This window comes from Maniola jurtina, chromosome 28 (genome assembly GCF_905333055.1).
Source record: "Maniola jurtina chromosome 28, ilManJurt1.1, whole genome shotgun sequence".
NCBI classification, from domain to species: Eukaryota; Metazoa; Arthropoda; class Insecta; order Lepidoptera; family Nymphalidae; genus Maniola; species Maniola jurtina.
Genome location: NC_060056.1, coordinates 3193417 through 3204825, shown reverse-complemented (window position 1 = coordinate 3204825; position 11409 = coordinate 3193417). Strand labels below are relative to the sequence as shown.

The following is an 11409-nucleotide window of genomic DNA, read 5'->3' as shown; positions in this document are numbered from 1 at the left end:
CATGAAATAAACATGAAGCTTATTACAATATATTAGTGAAAACCGTATCTAAATCGAATAAGCCGTTTCTGATATTAGCGTGCACAAACACACAGACAAACAGACAAACAGACAAAAAAAAATTCATTACAATTTCGGGTTCGGCATCGATATAATAACAACCCCTGCTACTTTTTTTATATATTTCCATTGTACAGACACCACTTTTCTACAATTTTATTATATGTATAAATAGACTAATATCTGTGCATATGGTGTTTTAGATTTTTCTGAAAATATGTAGTTTTAAAATTACAGGGGCTCAAATATTTAAGTATGTGAATTTTTAAGATCGCGTAACTTTAAAACCGAATATTTTAACGGAAATCTGGAAACCACAGGCAAAGATATTAGTTTCCGGAACGTTTCTACAAAATTCTATTGATGATGATTGGTTAGTATTCAAATGAGAGACGAACTACGTTTGTATGGAGGGAGTGACGGAGAGACCCCTCTTAAACATTAACATACACACAGCCAAGTCAGGCATATGGAATGACAAAATCTCGGGCAGAGTGAAAACCAGAGTGAGGGAACTCACAGATCGATTCTGCATCGATGGTGTCAAATATTAGGCTATGGGTGACGTGAAACCGAAGAAAAAAAATTTAAAAAAAAAACCGACTTCAATAACCACAAACATTAAAAAGTAAAAGATATTTTCTGTTTCTACACGTGTAATGTATGTATGAAGTCGAGCGAGCATAATAAAAAAATCTAGAAATCCAAGTGTGAAGCTCGCTCGACTTCATACATACATTACACGTGTAAAAACAGAAATTATTTTTTACTTTTTAGTGTTTGTGGTTATTGAAGTCGGTTTTATTTTTCTTTTGATTTTTTTTCACAATTTTTAGTGGCCCCACTGTACTAAAATATGCTATGCCCAGTTAAAACCCTACTGTTTATTAAGCTATTACACTGATCGCGAGCAATTTGCTCCTATCGATTGAGGAGTTCTGTTCTCCATCTCCGAAAATATTCATCAGATCTTCACCAAATTTATATGGGACCAACTGCACAGTATACCCTTTCAAACAAAAAAAAATTCAAATCGGTCCAGGGGTCTTTGAGTAATCGGGGAACATACATATAAAAAAAAAAAACCGACGATTTGAGAACCTCCTTTTTTGGAAGTCGGTTAAAAAGTAGCGTATGTGTTAATCAAGGGTATAATCTATCTCCATTCCAATTTTCAGCCAAATCCGACCAGTAGTTTTTGCGTGAAAGCGTAACAAACACACACACATACACACAAACTTTCGCCTATATAATATTATACTTAGGTGGGAAGGATTTATAAATAGTGGATCAGTAAATAAAATAAACCCATATTAGATCAAGAGACCCCGAGATAATTATTGTATACAACATTTGTTTCAATTTGTCGATCTAACACTTTAAGCCTCGGGGAGGTTGGGGCGGGTCGATTTTTTTTTTTTTTTTTTTTAAAGAATATTAGCCATATTCAAATTCAAATTCAAATTCAAAATGTTTTTATTCAATTAGACTTTTACAAGTTCTTTCGAATCGTCAAAAGCATCTACCACTGGTTCGGAATGCCTTTCCTACCGAGAAGAACCAGCAAGAAACTCGGCGGTTGCTCTTTTCAATGATTTGATATACAATATTATGCCATGTATACAAGCAATTGAAGTCCTGCGCATTGCTGGAGCGAATCGAAGTTCAAATCCACGCTTTTTTATCATTTACATAATCTTCGATAGTATAATATGCTTTTCTCAGGAGCATATTTTTAATAGATTTTTTGAACCTGTGTAAAGGCAAGTCCAAAATTGACTGAGGAATTTTGTTATAGAAGATTATACCCATTCCCACAAATGACTTTTGGATTGATACCTTCCTGAGACGGAGCGTAGGAGTCGCAAGCCTGTTACGGTGTCTAGTCAGCCTGTTGTGTAGATCGCCAACCTTCTTGTAACTAAGAATATTTTGTCTTACAAAAATTATGTTGTTGTAAATATATTGAGAGGCTACGGTAAGGATACCTATTTCCTTAAATTTTTCTCGAAGTGAATCGCGTGGTTTTAAGTTATAAATTGCGCGTATTGCCCTTTTTTGTAATACAAAAATTCTCCCAATATCTGCCGCTCTACCCCATATTAAGATTCCATAAGACATAATACTATGAAAATAAGCAAAATATACTATCTTTGCGGTCTCCACGTCAGTTAATTGTCGAATCTTTCTAACCGCGTAAGCAGCAGAGCTTAGTTTGCCAGCAAGAGTTGAATGACTTATATTCCCCCTTCCTCTCCAACTAAGCGTCAGGCTTGTGCTAGGAGTAGGTACGACAATAGTGCAACAGGCGGGGTTTGAACCGTCGACCTTTCTGTTTTCAGTCCACTCCTTTACCGGTTGAGCTATTGAGGCTCATGTTGAATTACATACCTTTTTATTTTTCAACAAAGACTACGAAAGTTCTATATATTTAAGATCTATGAATCTCTACATATATTTGAAGGCACTTCACCAAAAGGAGAATGGTAATTATTAGGTTTCAAGATTAAACCACTAAAAAAAAGTTGAAAAAATTATAACCCGACTACGGAAAAATGAAATACCTTGAACCCGATTTGGTATAAGTAAAATAAACTTAAAAGAAAGAAACAAGATAGGTGCTTAGTGCTATCTTGAGTAAGATAAGTCTTATTGATGACTAGCCGACGCCCGCGACTTCGTCCGCGTGGATTTAGGTTTTCGAAATCCCGTGGGAACTCTTTGGTTTTCCGGGATAAAAAGTAGCCTATGTGCTAATCCAGGATATTATCTATCTCCATTCCGAATTTCAGCCAAATCCATCAAGTGGTTTTTGCGTGAAGGAGTAACAAACACACACACACACACACACACACACACACACACACACACACATACAAACTTTCGCCTTTATAATATTAGTGTGATTTGCCTGTTTATTTCGGTCTATTGAAGTCTGGCAGTTTCACCAAGTTTCACATTAATTATTTATTAACGTTACATAATTCCATTCAAATGCCGTTGTCGTGTGTATTTCTTATCCTTGATTGACGGCATTCCCAATGGTTTTATTTGTCTACCAAATTAGAATGCTTTCTTTTTGTAGTCGACAACGCACGACCAAGTTCGAGTTAGACTCGCGCACCGAGGGTTCCGTACACGGGTATTTTTTCCGATATTTTACAAGATAAATCAAAAATTATTATGCATAAGAATAAATAAAAATCTGTTTTAGAATGTACAGGTAAAGCCGTTTCATACGGTACCCCACTTAGTATAGTTATCTCACTTTGAAAATTGAAACACATTTTAATTTTTTTGTGATGGAACCAAAAATTCACGGTTTTCGGATTTTTTCATTTACTTGTGCTATAAAGTCTACCTAGTATCTACCTACTAAATTTTATGATTCTAGGATAACGGGAAGTACCCTATAGGTTTTCTTGACAGACACGACAAACGGACAGACAGACAGACAACAAAGTGATCCTATAAGGGTTCCATTTTACCTTTTGAGGAACGAAACCCTAAAAAAATACTTAACACGGGTTAAAAAACAACCCCTACACATTTATTTCCCACTAGCCGATGCCCGCGACTTCGCCCGCGTGAATTAAGGTTTTTTGAAATCCCGTGGGAACTCTTTGATTTTCCGGGATAAAAAGTAGCCTATGTGCTAATCCAGGATATTATCTATCTCCATTCTGAATTTCAGCCAAATCCGTCCAGTGGTTTTTGCGTGAAGGAGTAACAAACATACACACACACACACACACACATACAAACTTTCGCCTTTATAATATTAGTGCGATCTTTACCCATCTCACCCCGAACTCCCCCGTCTATTACCATAGTTTTTCAATCACGGCACGTATAAAAACAACCCCACCGGGATCTAGAACATCAGTGAAGAACAACAAGTCGCGAAAATCGGGAATAATCGATGAAAGCACCCCTCAATCGATTCTAATACAAAATGTATCATTTTATTCGTTTACTTTCGGTTATTTTGGTTGCTATTTACATTCATGTAACTACTGCGAACAATAATGTAAAGGTAAGTTTAAAAATTGAATTTGTAAGTTTATAAAACCGGCCAAGTGCGAGTCAGTCTCGCGCACTGAGGGTTCCGTACTCGGGTATTTTTTTCAACATTTTGCACGATAAATCAAATAATTATTACACATAAAAATAAATAAAATTTTGTTTTACAATGTACAGGTAAAGCCCTTTCATATGATACCCCACTTGGTATAGTTATCTTACTTTGAAAATTAAAAAATATTTAATTTTTTTTTTAATGATGTGACCACGAATTCGCGGTTTTCAGATTTATTCCTGTACTTGTGCTATATGACCCGACCCACCTACCTGTCAAACATGATTCTAGGTCAACGGGAAGTACCCTATAGGTTTTCTTGATAGACACAACAGACGGACAGATAGACAGACAGACAGACAGGCAACAAAATGATCCTATAAGGGTTCCGTTTTTCCTTTTGAGGTACGGAACCCTAAAAACGGAACCCTAAAAAGTTTTCAATTTCTACGGATTTTATTCTGTTTTTCCTACAGGATGACAATTTGGACAGAGGAGCGCACAGCGACCGCGGAGGTCTGTGGTTCGGTCCCCGACTAGGCAAGAGGTCCCTACAGTACATGGGAGAAGACAACAGGTATCTAGATTCTAGATATATCATCAGCATCATCATCCCATCAGGATTCACATCCATAGGGTTCCGTACCTCAAAAGGAATAAAAAAAAGTTGAAAAAACTATAACCCGACTACGGAAAAAATAAGACAACTTGAACCCGACTTGGTACAAGTAAAATAAACTAAAAAGAAAGAAACAAGATTGTGCTTAGTGCTATCATCGTCTTGATTGAGATTCAACACAAAGGCCGTGGTCGTGCGTTGTCGACAGCGTATTTCTTATCCTTGATTGACGGAATTCCCAGTGATTTTATTTGTCTACCAAATTAGAATATTTTCTTTTTGCTGTCGACAACGCACGACCACGGCTTTTGTGTTGAATCTCAATCAAGACGATGATAGCACTAAGCACAATCTTGTTTCTTTTTTTTAGTTTATTTTACTTGTACCAAGTCGGGTTCAAGTTGTCTTATTTTTTCCGTAGTCGGGTTATAGTTTTTTCAACTTTTTTTTATTTGAAACTTTTCCGTTTTAATAAGTCTATGATGCGACGATTAACTGAGGTCTCGTAAATAGCCAATAGGTGGCGCTGCTGTATGAGAAATAATAAAATTATAATAAAAATGGGATTTCTGTCGCTTGGTATATTTTAATGATAACTATATACTATATATTTACATAATAAAAAGAATAATCAATTAATAGGGTGCAAGAACTGTATTCAACTACGTACTATATGAGAAATTCTGTGAGCTATGCGTTGTAAGCAGCTAGTGGCGCCATCGGTTATGTCTAATCGAAACGAATTTATTTATAGTAAAATGGGGTTTCTGTCGCTTGGTATATTATAATACTAACTAAATTTATATTTATGAACTCAGATTTTTTTTCTCTTTCGTTGGACATCCCACTCGACACAATAGCAATAAAAAAAATTTGAGACCCTCACTTTTTTTGATGTAACTTCCGTCAGGCCGATTTTTTTCGTATAAAGTATAGCCTATGTCACCCGGGCCATTACAAAGAATCGATTGACACCTCATTCATCAAAATCGGCCCAGTAGTTTAGGCGCTACGGTGGAACACACAAAATCTGGATACAAACATACATACATATTTACATACATACATACATACATACATACATAGACTGCTAAAATCATAACCCTTCCTTTCGGCTTTGCCGTAGTCGGGTAAAAATGGAACCCTTATAGGATCACTTTGCTGTCTGTCTGTCCGTCCGTCCAACCGTATTCGTCCGTACACAACATCGATGTTACACAAGTACAGGAATAAATCTGAAAACCGCGAATCTGTGTTCCATCATTTAAAACAAGATAAAGTTGAAAACTAAAACCCGACTGCGATCGTCTTAATAAACGCTAAAATATTATAGTAAAATTGTTTTTCTGTCGCTTGGTATATTATAATGTTGTAGTAGTTACATTTATATTTTTGAATTCAGAATTTTCTCCTCTTTCATTTGACACCCCACTCGATACAATAGCAAAAAAAAAAAAAAAATTTGGAGACCTCCACATTTTTTCATGTAGGTCAATTTTTTTTCATATAAAATGTAACCAATGTCACACGGACCTTTACGACGAATCGATTGACACCTCATTCATCAAAATCGGTCCAGTAGTTTAGGCGCTACGGTGGAACACATAGAATCTGGATACAAACATACACACCTTTTATTAAGACGATCGCAGTCGGATTTTAGTTTTCAACTTTTTTTAAACTACCTATTTGTGTCTTTCAGCCAAACTTTCCTCAGACTTCTAGAAGCGGCCGACGCTCTCAAGTTCTACTACAATCAAATGCCCTATGAGATGCAGGCAGACGCACCACAAACTAAAAGTAAGAGTTTCTTTCTTCATCAGTATTTGAAGACCAAAGTCTTCGAACAGTGCGTTGCCAGTCGATAACTATGGGCCTCATGTTTTTAGGGTTCCGTACCTCAAAAGGGAAAACGGAACCTCAAAAAGAAAAATAGGATCACTTTGTTGTCTGTCTGTCTATCCCCACTTGGTATAGTTATCTTAATTTGCAAATTGAAACACTTTTTTTTTAATGATTTAATTACGGTTTTCACGGTAGCTAATTCACGGTTTTCGGATTTATTCCTTTACTTGTGCTATAAGACCTATCTACCTGCCAAATTTCATGGTTCTAGGTCAACGGTTAAACGGCCCTATAGGCTTTCTTGACAGACACGACGGACGGACAGACTGACGGACGGACAGACAGACAGACAGGCAACAAAGTGATCCTATAAGGGTTCCGTTTTTCCTTTTGAGGTACGGAACCCAAAAAAAGTATGTCGTTAACAATAAAGACTTTCTTACTTTCCTTTTTCCATAGATATGTCCTTTTTCAGTATCAAAGAAAGTGATATTCACACCAAAGCTCGGCCGCGCGACCGACAACCAAGACAAGAGGTACGACAATGTGGAGTTTACCCCACGCCTGGGCAGGAAACTGCCCGACAGGCTGCCCTCCACGCCCGCTGACGAAGACATGTAAGGATCAGAAACCCCTAACCTATGCCCATCAACAGATGGAGGGAAGAATAGAATCCATACTAATCCATACATACTAAGTATATACTAATATACTAGGACTTCGTCTGTGTTGGTGTTAGCTGGCGGGCGTGCTCTGCCTTTTTGCAGTGTTTTTTTTTTGTTAAAACTGACTGGAAAGCGCTCTAAGGGGGTGCCGTGCGTGTGTCGGCGAGCGCCGGCACAGACGGGGTCCATACTTGTATAGTTTAACTAACTTGTTACAAATAACTACAAACTTGACATTGGCTAATCTTTGTAAAGCCAGACGAAAGAGAAAAAAAAAACTAATATACTACAAAATGGCTTTATATACAACGCTCGGGCGGCACCGCCGCAACCGCTATGTCCCTGCATTTTTAACCCCCGACCCAAAAAGAGGGGTGTTATAAGTTTGACGTGTGTATCTGTGTATCTGTCTGTGGCATTGTAGCTCCTAAACTAATGAATCGATTTTAATTTAGTTTTTTGTTTTAAAGGTGGCTCGATCGAGAGTGTTATCTATAATCCATATAAAAATCGGTTCAGCCGTTTGCAAGTTATCAGCTCTTTTCTAGTTAATGTAACCTTCACTTGTCGAGGGTGTTGTAAATTTTTAATTTACACTTGTATACTATCACTAGCTGATACCCGCGACTTCGTTCGCGTGGATGTAGGTTTTTTAAAATTCCCGTGGGAACTATTTGATTTTCCGGGATAAAAAGTAGCCTATGTGCTAATCCAGGGTATAATCTATCTCCATTCTAAATTTCAGCCCAATCCGTCCAGTAGTTTTTGCGTGAAGGAGTAACAAACATACACACACACACACACACACACACACACACATACAAACTTTCTCCTTTATAATATTAGTGTGATACTATACTATTTGCTATTATATTATTCTGATCCTAATCCTACTAATATTATAAATGTGAAAGTGTGGATGTTTGGATGTTTGTTACTCAATCACGCAAAAAAAGCTGAACGGATTTGGATGAAGTTTAGAATGGAGATAGATTATACCATAGATTAACACAGGCTACTTTTTATCCCGGAAAACCAAAGAGTTCCTACGGGAACTTCCTATCAAAAACCTATATCCACGGGAACGAAGTCGCGGACATCAGCTAGTAATACATGAATATACTAAACACACCGTTTTCTGTTCAGTTACAGACCAGACCCTGTAATGGTAAATCCGAGGACCAACTATTTTTCCCCCAGGCTGGGTCGAAATTATAACTTCCAACCGAGACTTGGTCGGGAACTTGTTTATGGTAAGGGTTATTTTATTTTACGGGTCCGTACCTCAAAAGGAAAAACGGAACCCTTATAGGATCACTTTGTTGGATGTCTGTCTGTCCGTTTGTGATGTCTGTCTAGAAAACCTATAGGGTACTTCCCGTTGACCTAGAATCATGAAATTTGGAAATACGAATAAAAATGTAATAAGACCTACGTATAAAAACCAACGAATAAAAATGTAATAAGACCTACGTACCTGACGTAGGTCTTATTACACAATTAAAGGAATAAATCCGAAAACTGTGAATTTGTGGTTACATCATTAAAAAAAAATTAAGATGTGTTTCAATTTTCAAAGTAAGATAACTATACCAATTGGGGTATCATAATATTATGAAAGTGCTTTATACCTGTACAGTGTACATTCTAAAACAGATTTTTATTTATTTTTATGCATAATAGTTTTTGATCTATCGCGCAAATTGTCGGAAAAAATACCCGAGTACGGAACCCTCGGTGCGCGAGTCTGAATCGCACTTGGCCGGTTTTTTTAATTTTTAAACAAAATGTCAGATCTAAATATCATTATGCTCTAACTGTCAATTTAGTTTATTCCAAACCATTCCAAACTAAGATTATGGAACATTTATTCTAAGTTAGCCCTTGACCGCGATCTCACCTGGTGTTAAGTGATGATGCAGTCTAAGATGGAAGCAGGCTAACATAGAAGACGGATGGGAGTTTATACTAAATCCATACCCCTTATTGGTTTTTACATAGCTCGAACGCTAAATCGCTTGACGGCACGGCTTTGTCGGTAGGGTGGTAACTAGCCACGGCCGAAGCCCGCACCAGACCAGAGCAGAGACAATTTAGAAATTAAGGGTAAATAACTAAATTACCTTACCCGGGAATCAAACCCTTCACCTCCGTATATGATCATAGTGCTTGGTGTTTACCACTCCGTCAGGAAAATCGTTAGCACCAGAGCTGTAGCGAACCGTATGTATTCGTTACTGAGTAACGGGTGCGCCATCTAGTACCGAGTACCGAAACGTTACTCACAAATGCATCTCGTTACTCGCACTTTTCGTCGTATGGCCGTTCCTACACTGTTTCGGTTCACGCAAGTACCGTAGATACGTGTATTGAAATGTTTGCTAACCGTATGTTTTACGCGCAGGCGCGCTCATTCGGTGAATTTAAAAACGTACGTTACAAAAACCGATGTTTGTTTAGTTTATTGTTAAAATTTTAAAAACGTACGATTCTGTTATGGTATCGTTCAAATAACCATATGAGCTTAATAATGAGACAGTTATTTCGAAATTGTAGACAGAGACTCTCTCTCTGTAATTTCGAAATAACTACCTCATATTAAGCTCATATGGATATTTGAACGATACCAACACCGAATCACACGTTTTTAAAATTTTTGTCTGTCTGTCTGTCTGTCTGTCTGTTTGAAAAGGCTAATCTTGGGAACGGCTGAACCGATTCTGACGGGATTTTCACAGACAAGTAGAGAATTTACCAGGGAGTAACAAAGGCTACTTTTTTAACCGACTTTCAAAAAGGGAGTTGTGTTTTTCTACCTATGTACACCGAAATCTCCGAGATTTCTGAACCGATTTGCGTCATTTATTTTTTAATCGATAGAGGAACTTTGCGACATTGTTTCATAAAAAATTTGGAGTCCAACTCCTCAATCCTGATGCTGCAGGGGATCTGACCAATCCACGCGGGCGAAGCTGCGGGCATCAGCTAGTTTAACATAAGCTCAAGCTCAAGGTATTTTTTTTTTAATATTTTAGTAGATTCCGTCAACAGTTCACTTGTAGTTCTACACTTATTAAATCAAACGAAATTGAGAATAACTTAAACACACATCTGGTTCAAAATACGGAAAAGTGAGAAAATGCACCTTAAGCAGCTTTGTATGTAATGTAGACCTAAGTATGTTTTCTACAAATTACGAATGTTGCGATGCGGACGCCGCGACATCATACTGTCGTACGCAATACGACTCGATTCGTTCATCCTACGTGGTATTAAAAGTAACGAGTAACGATACGAAAGTAACGAGTCCTAATTGTTATAGTAACGAATGCATACGGGTACGCTCGTTTTCGTTACTTTTACACCTCTAGTTAGCACTAGATATTTCAGGTAAGTTTTTTTTTTCAGACTATTATCCTGAACCACAGATAAGAGTGACTAGAAGTATCAACAAGACCAAGGAGGCGTAATCATAGAATATTTAATAGATTAATTACGTTTTAATTAAATAAAGTAATTAATTAAAAATGGGCATACCGCTTTAAATATGTTTTGGACAAAGTTGTTTATTTATAAGACTTTATTGCTAAGGTGCTAAGTTAATAAATTGAAAGATCTCATCGAATTATATGCATTTTATTCCAAGAATAACTTTGAGTATTCTTATCCTATTAATACTTTTTACTAGTTTTGAACGAGAAAGCGGCAAAATTCTACTTACTGTTTATTTATTATGATATTTATGATTTATATAAAGGTAAAAGTGCTTGTCTCACAGTAATACATTAAAGAATAATTCATAACGATTCGATAGACATAAGTTTTATATGTAGCTCCTATACAAAATTTTTGAGCTATAATGATATTAAGAGGCACGCATTTCATCCAAGGAGGCACGCGTCGACATGACGTTTCTAATGTTGCCCACTTGGCAGATTGATGACAGTTGGAAGGATTTTTTTTTGGCTATTCACATTTGACGGTTAAAAGAGTGATTTTTTTATGTTGAGAAGGATTTAGATTATTTTGGGGTAACATTGTACTTCAGATAGTTAGTCTATTTTATACTCAGTCCAATTTGAGTTTTGTATTTTTACATGAGTACTCAACCCGAAGCCGAAGGTGTGTTTAACAGTCTATTA

At 36.9% G+C, this 11409-nt stretch overlaps 1 protein-coding gene across 1 annotated transcript; it reads left to right on the top strand.

Annotated features, from left to right (window-relative positions):
• Positions 1-3936: 3936 nt before the first annotated feature.
• LOC123879437 (PBAN-type neuropeptides-like) lies at positions 3937-10886 on the top strand. The gene is made up of 6 exons (XM_045927148.1): positions 3937-4096; positions 4615-4715; positions 6460-6557; positions 7078-7219; positions 8414-8520; positions 10676-10886. The coding sequence occupies exons 1-6, from the start codon at positions 4016-4018 to the stop codon at positions 10735-10737; spliced, it is 591 nt and encodes a 196-aa protein (XP_045783104.1). The 5' UTR covers positions 3937-4015; the 3' UTR covers positions 10738-10886.
• Positions 10887-11409: the final 523 nt, after the last annotated feature.

What these genes read in the sequence shown, in the direction of transcription:
- LOC123879437 (XM_045927148.1), top strand. Translation starts at nt 4,016, where the DNA reads ATGTATCATTTTATTCGTTTACTTTCGGTTATTTTGGTTGCTATTTAC. An exon ending in CTGCGAACAATAATGTAAAG is followed by an intron (nt 4,097 to 4,614) that starts GTAAGTTTAAAA and finishes TTTTTCCTACAG; the next exon opens with GATGACAATTTGGACAGAGG. An exon ending in AGACGCACCACAAACTAAAA is followed by an intron (nt 6,558 to 7,077) that starts GTAAGAGTTTCT and finishes GTCCTTTTTCAG; the next exon opens with TATCAAAGAAAGTGATATTC.